At 31.1% G+C, this 25,715-nt stretch overlaps 1 protein-coding gene across 3 annotated transcripts in view; it reads left to right on the top strand.

Moving 5' to 3' along the window:
- The window catches only part of LOC142321453 (putative phosphatidate phosphatase), an 83,237-nt gene that overhangs the window by 53,945 nt on the left and 3,577 nt on the right, over positions 1 to 25,715 (top strand). The window contains exon 6 of one of the 3 annotated variants that reach the window (XM_075359547.1): positions 24,574 to 24,753. In XM_075359547.1, coding sequence (XP_075215662.1) covers positions 24,574 to 24,705 — 132 coding nt within the window. In that variant the 3' untranslated portion in view covers positions 24,706 to 24,753. Of the gene's footprint in view, positions 1 to 2,135; positions 2,367 to 5,709; positions 6,445 to 24,573; positions 24,754 to 25,715 lie in introns of those variants that run through there. The other 2 variants (XM_075359546.1, XM_075359548.1) reach the window with 2 other exon arrangements.

Genomic DNA, 25,715 nt, shown 5'->3' with positions numbered 1-25,715 from the left:
ACTCGCTGGAGGTCATCATCACATCAAGATGTGATGATAGAGAAAATGAAAAAACAAACACTAAGGTGTACACACAAAATCATAACAAATCAACAATACATAAAAACATGCATAAACACAACACATACACACCATCATTTACATAGAGTAAGTCCACATCGTCCACTTTCACTGTACATGAATACGATGTGTATTAGTTGCATCTGTGCATAATTTAATGTGTTATTGATTGTGTTATGATGGCTTTGTGTGTATATATATATATATATATATATATATATATATGTGTTTTTTTTTTTCATTTTATCTTGATATGATGACGATCTGCAGTAAGTGATTTCTGTAGATGAAGCAGAGTACTGAAACATGTTAAAAGTAAGCAGATACCACATTTAAAGTTCACATAGACAGATATTAATTCATTTATTACTTTACTTCATAACTGCCTTCAACTTTAACACTTTTCATAGCGTTTTACTAGCTTTTTCATTCCCTCTGCAAGAAATTTCACGGTCAGTAATTCAAACCACCCAATAACTCTGATTTTCAATTCATCATTATTATCAAACCTTTATGATGCAAGCCACTATTTAAGGTGAAGAAAAAGAAAACAGTTGATTGGAGTTAAGTCAGGGTTATAGGGTGTACGATTGAAGGTTTTCCAATGAAATTTTTCATATTGTTTATGTAAAAAAATCCTGCATGATAACTTCTTATGTTGTTTGCTTTTTATTGCTCTTTTTTTAACGTTTGTAAATATTAATTTTTTAACTTTTCACAATATATATTGGTATTCACAGTTGTTTTGTGAAATTTGACAAGTAAGACACCTATTTTGTCCCAAAAACCAGTAGTTGTAAGCTTCTTTACCATTCATTCTTGTTTGAACTTCTTGAATGTAGGAGACTATGAATGCTGCCATCACATTGACCTGTGCTCTGTCTTGACGTTCAAATGAGCAATCGAGGTTTCATCTCCAGTAACAAAGTGATCAAACAATCCATCACTTTCATTTATAGTGCCGCAAAAATTCAAGCACTAAAGCAAGGTATTTTTCCTTGTGTGTGTCGGTTAATATCTTCAGCACTATCTGTCACACAATTTTTTGGTTTTTTTTTTTTTTTTGCAAAAAGTGGACAATTTTTAGGCAAAACTTCATAAATCAAAGATCATGAAACAGAAAAATCAAAGACAATTATAGCTTGGTGAAGCACCGTTTTTCTCAGATTTTTCATTAAATCTTCAATCAAATCGCCCATTATAACCAACCAGTTGCTACATTTTTCATCACAAATGTTCGTTCACCCTTCTAATAACAACACTGTCTTACTTTAGTGGTCTTTCATGATATTTGGCCCGTAAATATCACAAATATGCCTGTTCAGCCGCAGAATTGATTTGTCATCAAAAATTGGATTACTCCTTACTTTACACTTGATGAAATCATGAATTGCAGCATAAATTATAAATGGATAAATATAAACAACTAACAACAAAATTACTAAACTATTTTTGCTAACAGCTAATTGTGTGGCTACACAAGCACCATCTGTTTATGTAGCATATATAAGCGCCAAATATAAAACAGGTGTTACTTTAAAAACAAGCCTCTTATAAAAGATATTAATGATGAAAATAATTTTTAAGAGCTTTATATGTGATGCTTATTTTTCAGTGATGGAATTCCTTTTCTTGTAGACCTTACATATGAATACTATTATTTTCATGATTGCATGTTAGATAAAAACGTCTGTTCTATTCCTTGCATGTATCAAAAAATTTTCAAGGTTCTGTTATTAAAAACAATTATAGATTTATTAGTGAGTTATAGGTTTTTTTTTTATTTGTATAATAAATTGGAATTATGTCATTCTAGCTTCTCAAGTATATAATTATTATGTAAATTATTATAGTTAGATTAGAGCGGTTTATAATTCAATTTTTGTTAAAGAAAATATCAAACTCATTTACCCAGTTTAAAAACTTACCTTTTTACATTTGTTTTGGAAAAGAAATTTATATTTATGTTTCTTTTACCATTCGATTGTACATTATGTGATTCAAGTTTTCAAAGTAGCGTAATATTTTTTTTAGTCCATTAATACTAAACATATTTATTTTGTTTACTTTCACAGAATGTTTTCATAGTTGGCTCTGAAGAGAGCCTAGGAATGTATGGAAGATTTCCTCAAAAAAGATTTGTGAATTAAATGTGAAATCTATATGAAGTGTCATGAGATCTGAAAAATAAATTCTAGTGATAGACTTTTTATATCGTAGAAATTTAACTGTATTTAATTCTTTTATTTTACTGTATTATTATGACTAATGACAATAAATTGTTGATCGTTTAATATCAAACTTTACATTTATGTTGTCTCTCTTGGTTTCATTATATCTGTATTTCTCTAAATAGATCAAATGAATGGCTCTAATTAGTAATAAAAAGTTTTTTTTGTTATTTGATATAATAATTTGTTAAAAGAATATTACATTTTTTAATATTTTTTAAAACGTACATTATATTAAAAATAGAGCCTTGTGTTTTAAACCAGCTTTACTCTTCTGTTTAACTTCCCAAGTTTAAGACTATGTAGCCCTTAGAGGTTGACAATAAAACATTTTGTTCTTTTAATCACTAAATTTTTAATTAACTTCCCTCAGCAATTCAGGTCGTCAATAATTCTGTGATATACTAATTTATTATTTACTAAATTCAGCATTGCTTAAATTTTATGTAATGGAAATTTTTTTGACAAATGTACTTGAAAAAGAAAAGGTATTAAATAAAAACACATATTTCAGTAAGAAATAGTTTTGGGTGAAAAATGTTAATCAGGCATTTAATTTAATTGAAAATATTATAATACCAGGTAGATAATTTATAAAAACATTAAATTAAAATATAAAGAGGATGTTTATGAAAGTATACTATATTTCATTATTAGAAGTAAAAAGGCTCATTTAATAACTTTTTTTTATCACTTTAAATAAAGTTTAATATAGTTGAAATGTATTTTACTAATATTAATAATTTATGATATTTTTGTATTGTTCAGTTTTTCAATACATTACAGCTATTGAGTGAGATATACAGGTGGGATAAAATTTGAAAGTTGATATCCCCTGCATCCAGATTTAAATTCTGTAACAGCTGGGTAATTTTGGTTTTTACAATTTGTAATAGTCAGCTGATGTAATTATAATCAATTGCTATTGAATTCATTTTTGTAACTATATTTTTTGACAATAATAGCATATTAAGTGCAAGAACAGAAATGAATTTTTATGTTTAAATTTAAAAAAGAGATATAAGGATACTGGTCTCATCCATGAAAAATTTGATACAAGATTTTGTAATTATTGACCCTGAATATAACATTTTTAAATACTGGAGCCATTGGAAATACTCTTCAATCAGATGGGCCAAGAACTTTAGAAAACAAACATGTTGGAGTCTTTAGCAAAAAGCCCTCAAACATCAACCAAAAAGGAAAAGGTTAGTCTTGAAATATCCTCAAAATCTTTTAACATCTTTTTACAAAAGATGGAAAAAAGAATTGAAGTTTAAGCATTATCAGCCACGATTACCAAGATTATTTCATGAAGATGATATTTGACATCAAGTATAACGTGACATAAGGTACAGAAGGTATAATTTTATGATGAATTTATTATTCATTATGATTCAACGATACCATTTAATGAAATGTGCAATAAATTAAAGACCTTGTAAACCACATTAATTATATTTACGGTTTTGGTGGGAATCCTTGTGTAATTATTGAGAAGAAACTTTATGTACCTGGGGTTGAAGTTAAAAGTAGTATAAAAAAGGGAGTATTGGGACCATTTCTTAGACAGCAATTCACATTTTGAGATGCTATGAAATAGTTATTCTTGAGCTATTAAACAATCCTCCATTTGATATCAACCATCTTCTTATACACTGTGAATGTTTCTGCAAAGACATTTCAGTGATGCAAAGTCGCTATAAAGGGAAATGGAATATTAATATACTAACCGACTACTGTTGGACATTAATTTGGGATGTGCCTGAGGCTATTTATAAAAGAACAGCATCAGCGAAATCATTCTAACACAGGTATGGCCATGCAAAATTATAAATTTTACAGATTTTAACTATATTTTCCCTTAATTTTTTTTGAAGCGTAATTTATTTAGAACTAAGAGTGATAGAAAAACTGTATTTACAGATCTGTAATGTACGCAAAAAAGCAATTCAAGAAATGGTATCACACTTTAAAAAACAAATTTAATATGTCATATTTTTTAATAGGTCATATTTCATATCATACCATTAAATGGTATCGTTGCATCGTAATGAATAATAAATTCATCACAAAATTATACCTTCTGTACCTTATGTCACGTTATACTTGATGTAAAATATCATCTTCATGAAATAATCTTTGTAATCGTGGCTGATAATGCTTAAAGGCAAGTCTTGAGAAACATTAAAAAAAATATTTTTTGACTATCAGTGTAATCTCTGAAGTTTTTATGTTTGTATTTAGTTTCTGTGGACTTTATTCATGCCATTTTACTCTAATCAAATGCTCTACAAGTTTTTTATGTGTTTATTAAGCATTTAATAAAGTTATTTTACATGAAACATAAAATAGTGTATTTTCAGTCCCAATCTTTTATTCTTTTACCACAGATTTATCAGAAATGCAGTTCTGGGACTTTTATTTTCTTTTTTAATGTCATATTTTTTAATAGGTCATATTTCATATCATACCTAAAAGGCATTTGTATGTGTGTCTGGCTGCGTGTGTGTCCATGCCCGTAGCTTAGCACATAAAACACCAATAGTCTGAGTGATGTCATTCCGTACAACAATAAGTAATAATGTGCTCAGATAATAGATACCAGAATGTACCAATCACTAGCGGAAAATCCCAATTCATTTGTACATGTCTTGTGGTTGTTAGGTGTATACTTGTGATATTATAAATTTATTACTTGTACTTGCTAATATTTATACTTGTAATATATATTTATTTATTTAATCAATATATATGCGAAATATACGAGTATATTAATAATATATTTTTTTATTTATGTGATTGTTTTTCTTCATAAAATAATGAACTATAACCAAAATGTAATTACTCAAATTAGCTATGATACAACTGGAAAACTGTTTCTTCTGATCTTCCTTCATCATCTTTTTCTGATTTCATTTAATTTTCATATTTATTATTCATCGAATATTCATTTTAATTTAAAAAAAGGAACTGTGTTCAGCACTAATAGTGGACTGTAACACTATTATGACTTTTAATTTGAATTTAATAGGCTGGTTTGTACCGGTTGCTGGGGTACAAAATGATAAGACACCTTGATTAACAAATTGAGTGACATTTAATGAAAAAAATAAATTTACTGAGCACATTGAATTTGATTGTAATTATTGAAAATGGACTATACACTTGCACACACACAGCTCATGAATTCAACACTGCCCGTGTCCACAACACTCACTAACCCCCTTCCAATCCACACTGACCTGCCCAATCTCCCCACTCCACTTTAACAGAACACATAATCACACTAACATACACATAAAAACGCATACGCCCCAACAAACTGCTAACACTTTTTTTATTATTAATGCTGATGTTTTAATTCACATTATAAATTCATGTTTTCTATTATTGTTTAATATTGAATTTTTATTAGGTTTTAAATAAGCATAATCCAACTGATTTGCCTCCTCATGTTTTGAAGTTAAAGAATAATTCGATTGTCATGTGTTCAGGAAATTTGAGCATAAAAGGTGGTTTGTACAATAGAACGAAACTTATTGTTAGAAAAATGGAGAATAATGTTTTAAAGTACAAAATTTTGACTGGAGATAAGCCAGGAGAAACAGTTTGTATTCCAAGAATAACTGATTGATGAGAGTGCACAAGGGTTTTCATTGAAGAGACTTCAGTTTACTGTGCGATTAGCTTTTTGTATGACAATAAGTCTCAAGGGCAAAATTTTGAATTGATTGCTATTGATTTGAGAAGAGAAGTTTTTGGGCATGGGTAGTTGTATGTTGCGTTATTAAAAGTAAATGCATGGAGTGGAATGAAAGTGAAATTGTCTCCAGAGCATAGAGATAAACAAGTGAAAAATGTTGTTTTTAGAGAAATTTTGGATGATGTAGATTGATAAGTGGAACAGTGATTTTGTTTATTGAAGAGAAGAGTTTAAAAGTGCAAGCAGATATTTTGTTTTGAAGTTATTTTGCTTTTAGAAAGCGCAGTGATTGTAACCCACCGTAAAACTTATTTCCTAATGAGAAAGGGTGCTTAACTGAATGATGATGAACCCAAGGCTGGTATTTTAAATATAATAAAAGAGTCGCCTCAAAGTTTTTTGTTTGTGTGTTTATTAATAAATTTCTTTGTATTTTTTTTTTGTCTGTTTGAGTTTTTATATATATGTATTTATAAATAAATTTAAATTATACTATATAATATCATTTTGTAACTTATTCTTTATTCTTATTTTTCCTTTTTTTTCTCTGAGCCCCCTCAAAAAAAATTCAATCTTAGCCATTTATGCCTAAACCGATTCAGGAATGGCCTAAGGTTAGGGTTATGCCTAACCGACCCAGGAATGGTTAAATTAATTTATATAAGATTATCACTAAATGAATAATTTTGTTCTTGTGCAACAAAATGTGAAACAGGAGAAACAGAGTTATTTGTTTCTCTGGAAGGAATTATATTAATTTAAATTATATACTTTTTTTTAAATTCTGTGGCATGAAAAATTCTTAAATGCTGTTGTACTTGAAATAAATTGGATTTTTTACTGATGTCATTAAGTAGACTAGTAACTAGGCTTTTTGTTTACATTTTATCTGTAGTAATCTGTTTTTTTATTTAATATCACAGTATATTACTTAACTAGATCTAAATAATTATTATTAAGAAAATTGTTTGGTTCCTGAACTAATCATATAACATACAGTTAATAGTAGTGGTGTAATTTATTCTTTCATTGCATCAGATTAGACTGTGAGTATCCAAACAACTCAACGATTATTTATACTGATAATTATTTACATAATAACTGTAGAAGTGTAAATAACAATGTTAATATGTAATATTTGACATTATCCATATTCATATTGAGCTAACAGAAGTATAAAATTACTACAACTTGATTTTTTTTTTTTATTACACTATTATAAGAACTCTTCCCACTGTACTTTGTTACATGCATCATACATTTTCAAATAAAAGCATTTTATAATATAAAAACATTAATTTATGAAGGTATGTGGCTAAACTTTCATCATCACTTTCATCTTAAACTTAACGATCTGGTTCCAGCAGCTTACAATATAAAATTATTGCTTGAAAATTTTTAAGCATAGATTAAGTGTTGAATAAAAAACATCCAGGCCCAATAAAAAAATTCAAACTTCAGATACTGTTGAAACAGTCAGAACGTTAATCCTGTAAAATCCAAAGAATTCTGCATAGTGATTTGCAGTTTTTATAGGCTTTTTGCATTACACTTAGGGCATAATTGGTTTTAAACTTTAATCATTTCAAGATTCAGGTAGTCCAAACATTGAAAATGTGATCTTATTGAGGAAATTATTTTTGCTTAAAAGATTTAAAAAAATTTTTTGAACATTTGATAAGCCCCATTTTCACTTAGATGGTTATGTTTACAAACTTTAACATCTGACTGTAGAAAATGTTTCACTTTTTACACAAATGAGTGTTAAAGCACTTCATGATGAGTGTTTTATCATTTTCTTTGATTTGTAAAGATTTGAAGCAAATTCCATTGAGCGAGTTTATAGAAAATCTTTGATTAAAATACATCTTGTGAATATTGACTATTTACAGGATATTCTCTTCAAGAAACTATATTTAGTGAAATGTGAACTTCAGCTTTATTGATAGCCATATAAGTAGAAAACATCAGAATTTGAACAAAATGTAAAAATTTTTAGATTTATTGATGTAGACACTTTTATAATTTATTCCTTTTGTTTTGTATTTCTTGTAAGTTTTCTTATTACTTATACGAGGTGCTACTCAAAAGTTCGGGGAATTTTAATTTTGCACGCGAACCATTGCTTGTACGACCTGTTTGCGCTAGATGTGGCTAACAGTACTGTTTGTGAATCAGTGTTCCAACATCTGTGATGGTAAGAGGCTGCATTGTTGACTTTCGTGCAGTTGTGTAACGTTGTGTTTTACTGCTTCGGCGAAGTTCTAAATGGCAAATTTTAAAGAGCAAGGAACCTGCATCAAATTTTGCTTCATGTTTAAAAAAAAACTGATGCAGAAACCCATCACATGCTTGTGGAAGCTTTTGGTGACAATGCTATGAGTAGAAGTAAAACTTTTTTGTGGTACAAACGACAGTCGATAACGATAAGCGTTCAGGAAGACCATCAACAAGCACAACACCGGAAAACATCGTGAAAGTGCGAGAGGCTATTGTTGCAGATCGTAGACAAACAATCCATGATGTTTGTGCAATCGTACAAATGTCATATGGGTCCGTGCAACGCATCTTGTCAGATAATTTGAACATGAGACGCATTGATGCAATATTCGTACCGAGACTGTTGAACAGCGGCCAGAAACAAAATCGCGTAGCTGTCTGTAGTGAATTGAAAAATTCAGCAAGAGATGACCCTAACTCATCTCCAACATCATAACCGTTGATGAGACATGGGTGTACGGGTAGGACCCTGAAACTAAGCAGCAGTCGTCGTAGTGGAAGTCGCCAAGTTCACCGCGGCCAAAAAAAGCACGGCAAGTTCGCAGCAACGTGAAGTCCATGATGATTGTTTTTTCGATATCCAAGGCATTATCCATAAGGAATTTGTTCCTCTTGGTCAAACTGTCAATGGGATGTTCTATTGTGAAGTTTTGAAGCGGTTATGTGAAAGCATTTGGCGCAAACGTTCAGATCTGTGGGGTAACAACAGCTGGGTCTGCACCATGACAACGCGCCCGCTCACACATCGCTAGCCGTTTGGAATTTCTTGGCTTCCAAAAAGATGGTAGTGATTCCCCACCCACCCAATTCGCCTTATCTTGCTCCGTGCAACTGTTTTCTCTTTCCGAAAATAAAATTTCAATTGAAAGGCCGTCTTTTTAACACAATTGAGGAGATTCAGAAAGAAACGCAGAACATGCTTCGAACACTTAAACCTGCAGACTTCCAGGGATGCATGGAATCATGGCAAAAATGCTGGGATCACTGTATCAATGCCCAAGGGGATTACTTTGAAGAAGACAGTGGAAATTATAAGTTATGGTAAGCTATTTTATTTTTATGGTAAAATTCCCCGAACTTTTGGGTAGCACCTCTTACATATGATTGTAAACAATTTATTGTGTTTGTAATAAATAGATTTTTTAATACATTCATTCATTAAATACTTCCATTTAAATTTTTTACAAAATTTAAAGGGAAAAATGTATAAATGTTATGATGTCAAAACCACAATATCCTGTTAACCATCAAGGTAATTTTAGACTTCACTATCAGATTAACTTACATACTTGTAAAAAAATAAAATTGTTACTGATATATTGTTTCAGATTATTTTGTAAAATATTATTATGCATAAATTATTTTTTAGAAGGAACCTTCAATTTTACCATCGTAGTTTTTTATAAAATTGTTAATGTTTTCATTGTAACTATTTACACTTATATATTGTGATATCAGAATCCTAGCCTCATGATATTTTATTTAAGAGCCTAACTTATAACATCTTAATCTATAATTTCAGTTATCAGTTTTATCATTTCCCAATATGTAACTACATTAATCAACAAATATTGTAATAAAAAATGTATTTATAATACAAAATTAAGTCAAAAAATACTTTCTAATTAAAGTCTTGATTCTGGTGGAATTGATTTATCAGTTGTTTTATTGATAATAACTTTTTCTATTTGTTTTTTTTTTTTTTAATTTCACTAACATTTATTCATTCATCTATTGCATGATGAATTAACATTAAATAGAAAATCAGTTTTATTCTAGATTATCCTACCACCTATTTCTTTCACTAAGATTCATTTTTTCATGGTAAATATACTAACTGCTAGTTGCTATGTTAATTTTTGTTACCTCATATGCAGTGAATGATCATAATTCAACTGATTAATTATATACTTTTAAATCAGTATTCTAACAGATATGAATGTAAAAAAAAATTTTTTTACACTTATTACTAGTGAAATAAATTGCATAAATGATACTAGAAGTATAATCATAAGCATAAAATATCTCGGTAACATCCAATTAACCACCCTTGTCACTGATTACTTTGTACAAGTGTGTTTAATAATTTATAAAAAAAAAGTAAAGTGTAAAGTTTAATCTGTTGTGTTTCATGGAAAAGTTTTAAGTGGCTGCTCTTAAAATATGAGGGTCATTCAGAAAGTAAAGAACATTTAACCTTCGTGCTTGTCAAGAGCCATTCAAGCCATTGTAGATATGTCATTTAACTATCTTCATTACAAGCCCGGTGTAAAGTAAACTCCGATCCTGTACAGACATTTATATTTTTTTACACGATTTCAAACTGTATGACAAAATAGAAAATCCCACCAGATGTGAAGTGTGTAGCGTGATTCAGTTTTTGATTATGAAAATATCTGAAGTTTGACAGTCAATTAAAATTACAAATAAAGGAATTTAAGGATAGTGTGGTTAATAAAGCATCAGTTAGAAAATGGTGCATTATGTTTTTCCCCTCTTTTTGAAAGAGTTTTAGGAGGCAGGCACTTTCAAGAACTGAAAGAAGTTGTCAATGATTTGTTCAAGTATTTGGCGACAGAAGTGTACAATGAAGGTATAGAAAAAATGCTACTATGCAATGGAGGTTTGGAATTTGTGTAGTGACTTATGTTGAAATGCAGCTTATGTGTGGCAAAGGTAATATGTTGAAGTCAAAGATATCTGTGCACTATGTGTAAATTTTTGTCAGAATGTTGTTATGTAATGGTGTCTGTAATCTTTCAACTATTTGAGGTTTGATTAAAAAATATGGGGAATTTTTTTAATTTTCTGTGCTGTGTAAGTCCAGTTGTCACAATTTTTTTTTTTGTGTTGGTACACTTGTCCGTAACATGTATTACAATGGTAGCTACATTGAATGCTTAATTAATTGTTGACTTTCAAAAAGGGTACACATGTTTTTGCAACACACAAGTGAGTTTCTGCTGGATCCTAGCCACGTGGAGATTTAGGGCAATGAACAAGCAGATTCCACTGCTAAAGATCCATGTTAGTCAACCCTCTTTCACAACCCATGTTAGTACATCCGACTTTATTAATTGTATAAAACTCACGCTTCATGTAAAGTGCCAAGAGGAACTGGATTGACACAGTAGATAACACAAACTTTGTCATATGAAAGATACTGTATTGCTATGGGACTCCTCCCACAGGAAAATTCGCTGAGAGGAAGTGGTCCTCTGCCGATTGCGAATAGGACATATGAGAGCCACTCATGGGTACTTGATGTCAGCAGAAAATGCATAACACGTGACTGCTGCCTAACTGTGCGCTACATCCTTGTAAATGCATGTATTATGTGGCCTTACATCGTAAATTTAAGTTGCCCAGGAACATTTGTCAAATCCTGGGCAATGACAAGGAGGTTTTAAGCTGGGTGTTGTTGTTTCTGCAATGAATCAGTGTAGTCCATAGAATTTAATATTGTTTTCATTAGCTTTTTAAGTTTGTTTTCTTTAGTGCTCTGTTATTCGATAAGGGGCCCATATACTCCTGTCAGACTTTGATGAATTTTAGTTGTTTTATTTAAATTTTATATTTTTTATGTTTGTTTTTATTCTTTATTTCATTTTAAATTTATTTCTCTTCTTATTATTTATCTCTTCTCATTTTAGTTATTGTTTTTTTGTATTTTGTTTGTGTTATTAACTGTAAGTTTTGGTTTTTGTTTTTAAATATTGTAGTTTATTAATGTTTTATTTTTATTATTTTTTTTTGTTTTAATATTATGTAAGCTGTTTGTTTACTTTTAGATCATGTAGTTTTTGTTGTCTGTTATTCCTTTTTTATTTATTTTATTAAGGGAGCTGAAAACACGCAAGCGTTTTTTGTTCTCCCCCAAGAAAAAAAAAACCGTTTTCATATGGTTGGCGATTTTTATCTCGTGGAAAAAATGGAAACAAGAATTTACATTAAATTTTGATTTAAGAATGGAATAAAGTGTAGCACCACATGGCAAATGTTGAATGTTGCTTTTGGCAATTCTTCTATGAATAAAACAAGTGTTTACAAGTGGTAAAAATGTTTCCAAGAAGGCTGTAAGATGTTAAAGATGATGAGCCCTGGACTTCCCAGCACATCAACCACCAATGACAATGCCAAAAAGCGAAAAAATCATTGTGGACAATCACTGAATCGTTATCAGAGAGGTTGCTGATGATGTTGGCATATTATTTGGCTCTTGCCAAGCAATGTTTTTGATGTTTTGGAAATGAAATCTGTGGCAGCAAATTTGTTCCAAAATTGTTGAATTTCGACCAAAAGCAATGCCGATTGAATATTGCTCAGGAGTTGTGGAATGAAGTGAATGATGATTCAAAACTATTCAAATGATCATAACTGATGATGAAACATGGGTGTGTGGATATTATGTTAAAACTAAGGCTCACTTGTCCCAATGGAAGCTTCTTGAAGAGGGAAGACCAAAAAAAAAGCTCATCAAATTCAATCGAATGTAAAGTTTCTGATCACTGTGTTTTTCGATTTCAGTGACTTAGTTATCATGAACTCTTGCTACTAGGTCTTATGGTCAATAAGGAGTACTACTGAAGTTCTGTGCTATTTGCATGAAGCAATCTGAATAAAACGCCTGGATTTGTGGTAAAACAATTCATTCATATTGCAGTACAATAATGCTCACACTTCACAGCTTGTTTATAAATTAATGAAAGAAGATGGTTATATGGAATTTATGGTTATATTTAAAATCAACTAAGATTCTTCAGGTAATTGCTTATTGGACTAAGCATACGTAGCTGATCTTACATTGCTCATTGGTTCTTGAAAAAACAAAACATCACCATTATGATGCATCAGCCTTTGTATTTGTCAGAGATGGCCTCCTGTGACTTCTTCCTATTCCCCAAGCTGAAAAGAACCATGAAAGGACAGTATTTTGCCAACGTTAAAGAGATAAACAGAATCTCTGAAGGAGGTAAATGCTATACTGAAAATTGTGTTCCAGAAGTGCTTCAAAGATTGGAAAAAACGCTGGCACAAATGTATTATATCTGAAGGGGAGCATATTGAAGGTAACAAAATCAATAATGATGAATAGATAAAGATTTTTTGAAAAAACTAAAATTCCACTTATTTTTTTATTAAACTTCATATTTTTTAAAACTATGAACAAAAATCTATCTGTGTATTTAAATTTTAAAAAAATGTTAAAGATATCTATTTCACTATGTGTAAATTTTTGTCAGAATATTATTTTTACATTTGACTTTTGAAGTTTTTTTTTTTAATTATTAAAAATGAAATGAAATAACCTTATATATTGATTTATCTCACAGTTTAGAAAAATTGATTTTGTTCACATTCATACCATAGAATAAGTCTTAAACTTTTTGTGCCTGGTTTAAAAAATATATTTATTCTTTTGCTATTAGACTGCATAAAGAGCTCATCTCAAAATTAACTAATGTAACTGAAAATATTATTAAGAGTTATATCTCAGTATTTCAGTTTTTCAGAATTCAGAATTAATTTTGTATTCATAACCTTACTTACACAAATTAGAATTACATGCCAGTTTATATTCTGATTATGTATTATAGTCTATTTGTTAGAGTCGTTACTCATAAAATCAAAAGAGATCACTTAATATGTTTTAAGTGTTTAATATTTTCACTGTATTTCTTCTTTAACTATATATATAAATGATATACTATATATATAAAAATACTGAAGAAGTTGGTTATATGCAATAAATGGTTATATTTAAAATCAACTAAGATCTTTCAGGGAATTTTTTAATGGATTAAGCTTACTTAACAGATCTTACATTGCTCATTGGTGCTTGATTTTATTTGATCAATAATGGCCAGTGTATTTATTTTTGCATTAAATCAAAAATGAAACTTATTTAGGAGGTTAGTAATAGTTTGTTAGACTGTAAATAAATATGACATTTAATTGTGTATGATAAATTTTATTGAATATATCACTGTAAATAAGAACAGTATAAATATTCCTGCTCATTTATATATTTGTATATAAACAGCTGTATATAAGCAGCTGACTTCAGTGTTATGTAAATCACTGGTGCAACAGTGAATTGACAACACTGAATGTAATCTACGTTGATCAGTGGAGAGAATAAAGGTATTCTCATCTTGTAGCATCCTTCTTTTACCATTTCAGTCCTAATGGATTCTTAGAGAAGTGGTGCACAATGTTTTTGCTGTTAAAGCATATTAGATAAACAATGACAGCTATATAGTGAGCGAGTGATTCAGAATAATTTTAATATTATTCATAATGGTACAGTGCCTTATACCCACATAATAAAAACACGTGTTAAAAGCTTTAAGATAATGGCCTCAATATTGAAACAAAGATCCGAAACTAATAAGTATATGTATTCCAAAAAATGTTGCAAGAATTCAGGTTGCTCTACAACAAAGCCTACTCAGTACCACTAGGTATTTCTGATGGCGGTATAAGGAGCATTTTACATAAGATCTTCCGTACCATCTGTAAAAGATTCAGATTGTATATGCACTTAATGATGTTCAGTACACAAAACAAAATTGTTTTCTTTCATTGGTTATTGACATGATAAACTTTAATTCAAAACAAATCATCTTCTAAACTATCTTTTGATGAGACTCATGTTCACTCTTTCAAACTTCATCAATAAGCAAAACTTTCGCTACTAGTCGAGTATAAATCTTTTCATAGTGCAAGTTACAGTTTAATATGCCGTTTCATCATTTGGAATTTTAGGGCCATATTTCTTTGAGGATGATGACAGGTACGCAATTACAGTAAATTCATAACTCTATGTTAGCATGTTAGAAAACTTCCTTCAGTCTAAATTAACTTGTCATCCTATTAATCAAAACATGTTATTTGAATAAGATTTTACTATAAGCCAACTGCAAGGGCTTCCATGATAGTTATAAGAAAATTGCTTCCTAATCACATCATCTCAAAAAACCCATTATTAGGTGAATCACCAGGTCTGTCTCCAAGTGATTTTTTCCTTTGGGTAATACCACCAAGAAACCTTAAAGAACAGATCCAATAAGAGGTGTCTTAGATTCATATGGCCACGCTGCAAATTGTGATAGTTAATCTACACACAGGACTGTTAAAATGTGTAAAAAAAAATTATAGCCATCTTAAAAATGTTATTTTTAAATAATTGTGAATAATGTGTTTTCACTTTATATTTAATGAAGTGCTGAAGTAATACTTATTACTTATTTAGGATATACTTTTAAACACCTGATTCACTATTGCACCTGTATTTATGTTTATAACTAACTGGACAGAATTATAATTTGGAAATTTTGTATTGTGAAAAATGCAAAAGCCGATCAGGATTTATATTTTATAACGGTATGCAAATTTATGAAAGAGTATATTTACTACTTAATTCAAATATACATCTTCAAATAATAGATCTTATATCCCTTGTGTGACAGGCCTACATACTAAATGCAAAACTGTCTCTGAAAAATATAATCAAATATCAACTGCTAATTTATTAACTTCATTATTAACTGCTAATTAATGCCAACCCACACCGCACTTTCACAGTATCCAAATATAGTAAAACTCATCATTATTCAGATTTGATTATGGATACCGGTGTTGTTTGGTGGTTGGGTTTCAATTAACCACACATCTCAGGAATGGTCAACCTGAGACTGCACACGACTACACTTCTTTTATATTCATACATATCATCCTCTGAAGTAATACCTTACAGTGCTTCCAGAGGCTAAACAGAAAAAAGAAAGATATAGTGAAACTGCTTCAATAATTAATAAACTGAAATAAAATATGTAAATCGGTTCTTATAGATCAACAAATTAATATCTCCAGAACCACTTTATTAAATATAACTTTGAACTCGATGTATTATCTTTTCATAACAGTTTGGAAACATCAGATTATAAGCGATTTACCTTCTTACCCAAGACTTGTGTATTTTTTTAAAAATAATATTTGAATTGGAATTGATAACTGTTTTCATTAGCTTAAAAATAACAAAAGGACACAGTGAATGCCACCAAGCACTTTTTCTTACTTAATCGATCAATAGAAAACAGTCACTGAGCATGGCTTTGGTTTTTTGAGTGTTTTTATCTTGCTTTACACCCTTCACTGGGAATAACATCTTGGAAATGATGCTATTCCCCACAATGTTCCATGTTTTATAAAGGTTGTACAGGATACAATTTACTTCTTACCTACAATCCCTCTAATAATTTTAATAATCAAGTTAAGTATTATTATATACTCCCTATAATAGTTTTTTTAATCATTTGATGTAATCCCTAACATGCATGGTATATTAGAGTAATTTTGCACATTATTCTTATGCAAAATTATTTTTATTCCAGCATTAGAATAATGATATTTTACTTCATGTATATATATATATGTACATGACTAGTTTAACTAGTCATGCATCAAAAATCTTAATTAGAATTCTATACAGAAGAATTGAGAAGAGAGTGGAAGAAGTGTTAGGAGAAGACCAATTTGGTTTCAAGAAACGTATAGGGACAAGGGAAGCAATTTTAGGCCTCAGATTAAAAGTAGAAGGAAGATTAAAGAAAAACAAACCAACATATTTGACATTTATAGACCTAGAAAAGGCATTCAGTAACATAGACTGGAGTAAAACGTTTAAAAAAAAGCATTTTAAAAAAACTAGGGTTCAAATACAGAGATAGAAGAACAATTGCTAACATTTACAGGAACCAAACAGCAACAGTAATAATTGAAGAACATAAGAAAGAAGCCGTAATAAGAAAGGGAGTCCGACAAGGATGTTCCCTATTCCCGTTACTTATTAATCTTTACATGGAACTAGCAGTTAATGATGCTAAAGAACAATTTAGATTCGGAGTAACAGTACAAGGTGAAAAGATAAAGATGCTACGATTTGCCGATGATATAGTAATTCTAGCTGAGAGTAAAAAGGATTTAGAAGAAACAATGAATGGCACGGATGAAGTCCTACGGAAGAACTACCACATGAAAATAAACAAGAACAAAACGAAAGTAATGAAATGTAGTAGAAATAACAAAGATGGACCACTGAATGTGAAAATAGGAGCAGAAAAGATTATGGAGGTAGAAGAATTTTGTTATTTGGGAAGTAGAATTACTAAAGATGGACGAAGCAGGAGCGATACAAAATGCAGAATAGCACAGACGAAACGAGCATTCAGTCAGAAATATGATTTGTTTACATAAAAATTAATTTAAATGTTAGGAAAAGATTTTTGAAAGTATATGTTTGGAGTGTCACTTTATGTGGAAGTGAAACTTGGACGATCAGAGTATCTGAGAAGAAAAGATTAGAAGCTTTTGAAATGTGGTGCTATAGGAGAATGTTAAAAATCAGATGGGTGGATAAGACAAATGAAAGACAAATCAGATAGGAAGTGACAAATGAAGAGGTGTTGCGGTAAATAGATGAAGAAAGAAGCATTTGGAAAAATATATCTAAAAGAAGAGACAGACTTACAGGCCACATATTAAGGCATCCTGGAATAGGCGCTTTAATATTGGAGGGACAGGTAGAAGGAAAAAATTTTGTAGGCAGGCGTTTGGAATATGTAAAACAAATTGTTAGGAATGCAGGATGTAGGGGGTATACCGAAATGAAACGACTAGCACTAGATAGGGAATCTTGGAGAGCTGCATCAAACCAGTCAAATGACTGAAGACAAAAAAAATATATACATATATTTAAATTTTACTTTACTTATTTGTTGTTAATACAACCACCACATATTTTCTTGTTTTATCCTTTAGCATTGCACTGATAGTTTGCTAACAATGTATCCAGTACAATTACATAAATATCTGAAACTCTTATAAATGTTAAGAGCATTAACTATCTTCATTTTTCAACTAAAAACTATAATATATAAATAAATAAAGCTAAGTATATATAAATAAAAGCTGTATAAAGTTATAAAGCTAAATATATTAACTAACATTTTAATGTAATTGCTGACATTGATTTTAAGTTGATGAATGTTTATTTAAAAACACTGGTTTTAGAGTAAATAGATTTGTGTAGTTTGATTAAATTACTATAAATATCTATATCTTTGTGTTTGTTATAAATTAGAGACTTAATTTTAATACTGTAATTAAACTTGCTCATATTCTTTCTCCAACCAACTGATCCAGTAAAACTACTGATTCCCTTGTATAATAAATTAATTTTTAGTTTCCTATCAAAACAATTTTCATTGAATCTGACACCAAAATAATAGTTGGACTTATTTATACAGATATATTTTTACATTACACTGTACAGAACCATTTTTTTTTTTTCAGAAAATGAAAAAATTAATAAATTTCACATGAAAAATGAACATTAATGCGATATTTAATTATAAAAAATCTTGATAATTAGTTAAAAAAAATTAGTTTAAAAAAAATTGATAATTAAATATTTTTCTGCAAGATGTAAGCAGAAAATAAAAAAATTAAGTTTTTGAAATAGACCTGGCTTAACGAACTATATATTTTTGTAATGGTTAAATTACTATTACAAACCCAATAATTAAAATTTGATGTTCAGATTCAGGTAAACCTGATCTTAATCAATGTTTATTATTCATTATTAATTTTAAAAAATACTCTGCAAAAATGCTCTGAAAACTAGTATTTAAATCTTAAAAAGAGTAACTATATACTTTCTGAACTTGGGTCCTGCAACATCACAAAACACTACAATAACCATTTAATGTGATAGCATTAACTAAGTCATTAATCTCAGTTGTTTGTTTATTGGTTAACTATTCCATTCTTTCTCACTTTATATACCTTATTGTTATGGTATGTACTTATAAATAATGTTCAAATCAAATGAGTGAGATGAGAGACAAAGAGATTATTCATGAAGCAAACTTTATAATATATCACAGTATTATTAGTTGTGCAATAAAATGCAAAATATTAGGTATTGCATTATTCAGTTGTTACAGATTAATTTACATGAGTAGCTGAGATTCTTTAATCACAAATTAATTTTATTATGTAGCATAATGAGACTGTTCTTAACACTGTAATCATTTCAAATCACTTCTTTAACAGGAATAATTTGTAATATATTGCTAAAAATAGTTTGTTATTTATTTAGTTTATTATATGTTTCTTTTAATTAAGTTATTATTTACTGTATCTGTTAAATTTAATTTTTCTTAGTTTGGTAACTGTAAAATTGGTTATGGTCTTATCTCTTTTTCTATAATTAGATTAGATTATTTAATATTTTAATGTTATTAATACCGCTTTCCTAAAAATGTGATAAGAAAAAAATATTTTTAAAACATACTTTTTAAATTATATTTTTATCATGTTTATTATTTTTTAAGTCATGATTGAGATAACAGGACCCAATGAAAATATTTTTATCTCAGTAAAAAAAAAAAATATTAAAAATGTTTTACATGTTATTTAGTAAACAACTGTATTTTTTTTTTACTGCAATTAAATATCTACGTTTATCTACGGTTTATTGTCTATAATTAACTTAAGGATACAACAGCAGTTAACTCTTCTATACTCTATTTATTCTGGCTGACACCCAGTAACATCTGCCGATATATGATAATAAAAAGAATTTTTTGTAGCATATAAAAAATTGTCACGTTTGTCCAGGACTTAACTCAGGACCTTCAGATGAAAGTTAGAGGTGGTAGCACTTTGCTACAAAGATCAGCATTTGCTGTTAATCATTAAAAATTACTGTTTGAATGTGTTCCTTATGTTCATTAATATGATCTTTTCTTATTCTATTTTTGCAAAGTTATTTTGTAATTGTTTTATTACAGTGTGTAATGATGGATTTAATATTTGTAACATGTTATTCCCCTGTAAAGTACAAATAAAAATTTTAAATCAAAAACAATACAAAAATTAATAATCTATATACTTATAAAACGTATATATTATTTATGTATACTAATTGACTAAATTTTTATAAATCTTCAAAACTGTATTTAGTTGTACATTTTTCAATCTGAGTGTATTGAGATTTGTATTGATGTTTTCAACTAAGAGTAGACATTGTATCTATGCATATAAGAATGTATCAATATTATATTTATATTATTCTGTTGTGAGTATATTTTTAGAACTATTTATTTAATGTATTAAACTATCACATACATTTATTTTATTCATATATGACATCTCAAGGTTAATTATAAAACATTGTACATTATTTCTTGCTTTAATATATCTTACTCCTGCTTTTATTATAATGAACTGTATTCACGATTGAATTAATAAGCAATTATGGATATAATTGTTTTCTTTCATGTTGTTCAAAATGATGCTATGATATTATATTGAACACTTGTTTTTATGTTTCTACCTTAGTTTATGAGATCTGTAAATAAAGTAATGAGATTAGTTTTTTTGACAGCCAAAGTGGCAACACTGCAAAGTTACTAGTAAATATATGGTTTTACGAACAGCAAATTTATATTAAGTATTAATATTTTTAGTCTATTGTTGCCACATAAAACATAAACAAATTTTTTGTGAAACGAGTTTTTGTAGTACTTAACAAAAATGAGTGATACTAATTATGAGCAACGTTGTGCGATCAAGTTTTGTATTAATCTCAGTGAGAATGTTACTGAAACTTTTTCAAAATTGAAAAGGGCGTATGGAGATGACGTTCTGTTACGAGCCCAAGTTTTTAGGTGGTTTAAAGTGTTTTCAGACGGCCAGAAATCATTTGTAGATGATCCACGCTCTGAAAGACCATTAACATCAAAAAGTGGCAATATTGTTGAGACGATCAGAGACTTGATACGGTACAACCAGTGATTAACTGGCAGAATGATTGCAGAACAATTGTATTTGAGCCATACCACAGTCTATCAAATTTTGACAAACGAATTGGACATGAAAAAGGTTTGTGCAAATTTTTTTTTTTGCAATTGTACCAGGTGGAGACCAGACCTGCTTTTTAAGCTTAACTCAGTCCCCACCCTGCAAGAGGTCACCACCTCTGCAAAATCAGCCACCCTGAATATGAATAATTTTCAGCCACACAGTTGCAAATAATTGTTCAGTGCAATTTTCATGTACTGAACAATTTTATGCTACACACTTTTTCCCTTACATGAGTTACTACTTAACTTACTCCCAAAAGTAATTTTTTTACATATAAAGACCAGTAATACCCTTTTACGGAATTGTGTACATAATAGTACTGAAAACTACTGTGACAAACGCATAATATGCAACAATAAAATTCAAAACATAAGCCCCGACCCGAATACTCCCTACATAATATATGATTAATAAAATACATAAATACAGACGATGCAACATCACCTATGTACATAAAATTCAATACACGTAATACATACAGAAATTAATCTCGCCCAACTATATATACAATACAATGAATATTAACGAAATACACAACAATAAAACACAAGCCCCCAACCAAAAAAGAGCACATCAACTAACTGCAACCCATGTGAGGTACTCCTACTCGCCATTCTCTGCCTCTCTTCCATGCACAATAGCTTCAACATAGCTATAGCCTGGCAGCTATACCCTGCCAGGCTGCTTCCGAGGCAAGCATCTTGGTGACTACATTCCCATCCCTTAACTCCCCAAACTCATCCACTACTAGGCGCCTTACATCATGCCACCACCCACACCATAGCACAACATGTGCTGGGGAGTCAGCAACCCCACAATGTTGGCATAGGAGAGAACCCAACCCCTCTTCCCAATTCTATGAAGATATGCCCCAAAGCAGCCACGGCCACTCAAAAATTGTGGCAGTTCATAAAACAAGTTTCCGAACTTCCTCCTCATCCAGACATTAATTTCTGGGATGAGGGATCTGGTCCATTCACCCATCCTACATGTCACCGGCTGCTGTACCATGCTGTCTTAAAGCTTGCTCCTCCATCATGAGACTCAAGGGTGGCACTGTGGTAATGACAAGCACCACCTCAATAGATACAGTCCTGTACACACAAGCAATCCACAGGGCTGACATTCTCTGCAGCCCATCTAGGAGCTCCCTGGCCCGCTTGATGCTAATCCTGACCATGAATCCTCATTAGCTTGGCTAGGGCACTAACTGTCCTCCTAGCCTTGCTAACCGCCTCCCGAATGTGCTCAAGGAAGGTCCTCCGCCTGTCCAACCAAACACCAAGGTACTTAGCTTTGGTGGAGGTCGCAACATCAGTTTTACCAACTTGGAAAACGATGTGGGTCAAGCCTTCTTCTGCCAGCCATGACCACTGCCACCGTCAGGATAGGTACTGATTTACGATCCGCCGGAGCTACGCACTTACACCACCTCTCTTCAGTTTATCATGAATCACTCGCCAGAGCAGGCTATTGAAAGCATTTTCAGCGTCCAGGACGATAATAACCGAAATCCTCCTGGTACGACAGGAACTAGCAGCAGCCTCATCGACCAGCTTCATTACTTGGTCGATAGCATGCACTGTGGACCTACCTTTGCGAAAACCATACTGGTTATCTCTTAAACCTACCCCAGCATGCAACTCAGTTGTCAATCTACCCACGAGAAGGTGCTTGAATAGTTTGTCCAGTTTACTCGGTAGGCACAAAGTGCGATAACCAGTGACATTACCTTCGTGGTTCCTACCCTTTTCCAATAGTACCAACCGAGCAACCTTCCAAGCATCCGTCACGAACTCATGTGTTAGCAGTAGTTGGCAGCCTCTTGTAGCTTTTGCGGGACCACGTTGGCCAGGACCTGTACTGCATCACCGGTAATGCCATCCAGTCCAGGGCTCTTCCTCGGACTAACATGCATAGCGGCAGCTGTTACTTCATCCATGTTAAACAGAGGCACTGAACCTTCCAGAGTGATTTTCCGCCAAGGCTCCTGATCAGCCTTTGGGAATAGTTTTTCCAAACAATCCACCAGGCACTCTCTCGGCAGAACGGAGAGGGAACGACCAAACGTCTTCATCACTATCTTGTAGCCACTCCCCCACACGTCACCATCAACTTCACTGAGCAGGTCAGCCCACTTAGCCCGATTAATACCTCCCCTATACGCACGCCTGGCTTTGTTAAGCATACCTCTAGCTTGAAGGATGCGTGGGTGGTCACCGCTCCTTAACAACCTCTGCAGTCACCTTCTTGCTCTGAGGCACTCACTACGTAGCTTCACCACCTCCTCGCACCACCAGTAGACACTAAGAGAAACAGTAAAACTAATGATTTATAACTAGCAAATTAGCTAAAATCTAGAAAAAAACACTCAAATAAGCACTAGAATCAGGAGCTCTAACAAACATGTTTTCATTCCACTAGTTCACCTTAACCTCCTTGTGCAAAATTGATCCCAAGAAACCTCATTGTTGAGCAGAAAAACAACAGGGTGGAAGTGTGCCACAATCTTCTTTCAATTTAGGGAGAATTGAAACTGATCTTGATTTTCCAAAAAAATATTATTATTGGTGATGGATCTTCGATATTTGAGTACCACCCAGAAACAAAATGACAGAGCAAGGAGTAACACGCTTTGAACTCACCACGTCCCTAAAAAGCAAAAATGAGCAAATCAAAAATCAAAACCATGCTAATTTGAATCTTCGATAGTAATGGCATTGTCAATAAGGAGTTTTTGCCTGTAAATCAAAATGTTTTTTGAGAAATTCTTGAAAGACTGTAGAGTTGCTCGCATGAGACCAGCCATTAAAGACAACGGATGCTGTATCATGACAATGTGCCTTGTCACACTGCAATCTCAATTAATGAGTTTTTGGCAAAGAAAAACATTCCTGTAGTTCCTCAACTATCTTATTCACCTGACTTGAGTCCCTGTGACTTTTTCCTGTTCCCAACTTTAAAAAAACACCTCAAAGGATACCAATTTGGAACAGTAGAAAACATTAAAAAAATGTAACCGATCATCTGAAGGATATTCTGGTTTCTGAGTTAAAACACTGCTATGTAGAATGGGGAAACGTTTGAAAACTGTGGCTTCCCAAGGGAACTATTTCAAAGGTGAGAGTCCATCTCTAACTGGGTTGTAAATAAAACATTTTTCTGAACCAGTCTCATTACTTTATATACATACCTGGTATATAATTTATTTAATTCTAGCTTTTAGATTTACTCCTCAAATTTTATGATGTTTTCTTATAATTTCCATATTTCCCATATTAATTAAATATTTTATCTATAATTTTATGCTTATTTTATCTCATTTTTTCACGTTGATAAATCATTTTATTTTATGTATTACAGGCATACTTTATATCTGATTTATGTGAAAAAAGATTTCCGCTGCTGAGAACACAGAGTGATAAAGATGGAAAAGAAAATACTGAAGGCTCATCATATCAATCAAATCATGGCATGAACATGAGTCAGCATTAACTTGTGGATCTTCTGTTATCATGTGTTCCAAGTATTATATTTTCTGAGGTATATATAATTAATTTTTTAATTACATAAATTAAATCCACCTTTTTCCTTTTTTTTCAAACAACCAGGTAGGTTACACTGGGGAACAAAAAAAATTTTTTTGTCTGGAAGAAAAATACGTGATTCTGATAGTATTTCTTCTCCTGAATTCAGATATGATATCGATCTGTCCCCATCACACAAGGTTTTTGAGAGCAGGCCTTTATAATTTCAAACATTTTAATACTTTATGTATTCTTAACTACACAATATTCAAACATTTGACACACCTACAAAGTAAGAAATTGACGATTTTCTGCTATATTTCACCTGTGGAGCATCACTCTTGATAATCCAACAATAATCGGCCAGCATGTTAGGATTCCATTTCCCTTGATACCTCTTTTCCGTAGCTGAAATCTCCTGATAACTGTGTTCCCCATGCTCATTGCTTACTGTACCAAGATTTTCTGGGAAGAAATCTAGGTGCAAGTGCAGGAAGTGTACTTTTAAGGACATATTACAATCCAAATTTTTATAAGATGTTGATCATTGACAATATCACGGTAATTTTCCGCCTTCTGATTTTCCAAAAACTCTGAATAACATTTTTGAATGCTTGCCAAGCTGCTTTCTCCAGTGGATTCAATAGTTTCTCACATGTTTCATCATGGATTAGTGATCGTATTTGTGGACCCACAAATATTCCTTCTCTAATTTTTGCATCACTAATTTTAAGAAACTTCTGTTTTAAGTAAATGAAATCAGGAGTATCATCCATGGCATTAATGAAATTCTTCATTAATCCTAGTTTGATATGTAACAGAGGTAGATACACATTTTAGGATTATACAATGGGTCATGTTTCACATTTTTCTGTTCAGGAATGAACGACTGAGTGATTCACATTTAGGCCATTCTTTTCTAATGAAATGGTTATTCTGTCCCTGCTATCCCATTCACACAAAAAACAACTGTACTTC

This window comes from Lycorma delicatula, chromosome 3 (assembly GCF_047948215.1).
Source record: "Lycorma delicatula isolate Av1 chromosome 3, ASM4794821v1, whole genome shotgun sequence".
Classification (NCBI taxonomy): domain Eukaryota; kingdom Metazoa; phylum Arthropoda; class Insecta; order Hemiptera; family Fulgoridae; genus Lycorma; species Lycorma delicatula.
The sequence above is the reverse complement of the archived record's forward strand: the minus strand, read 5'-3'. Positions and strand labels throughout refer to the sequence as shown.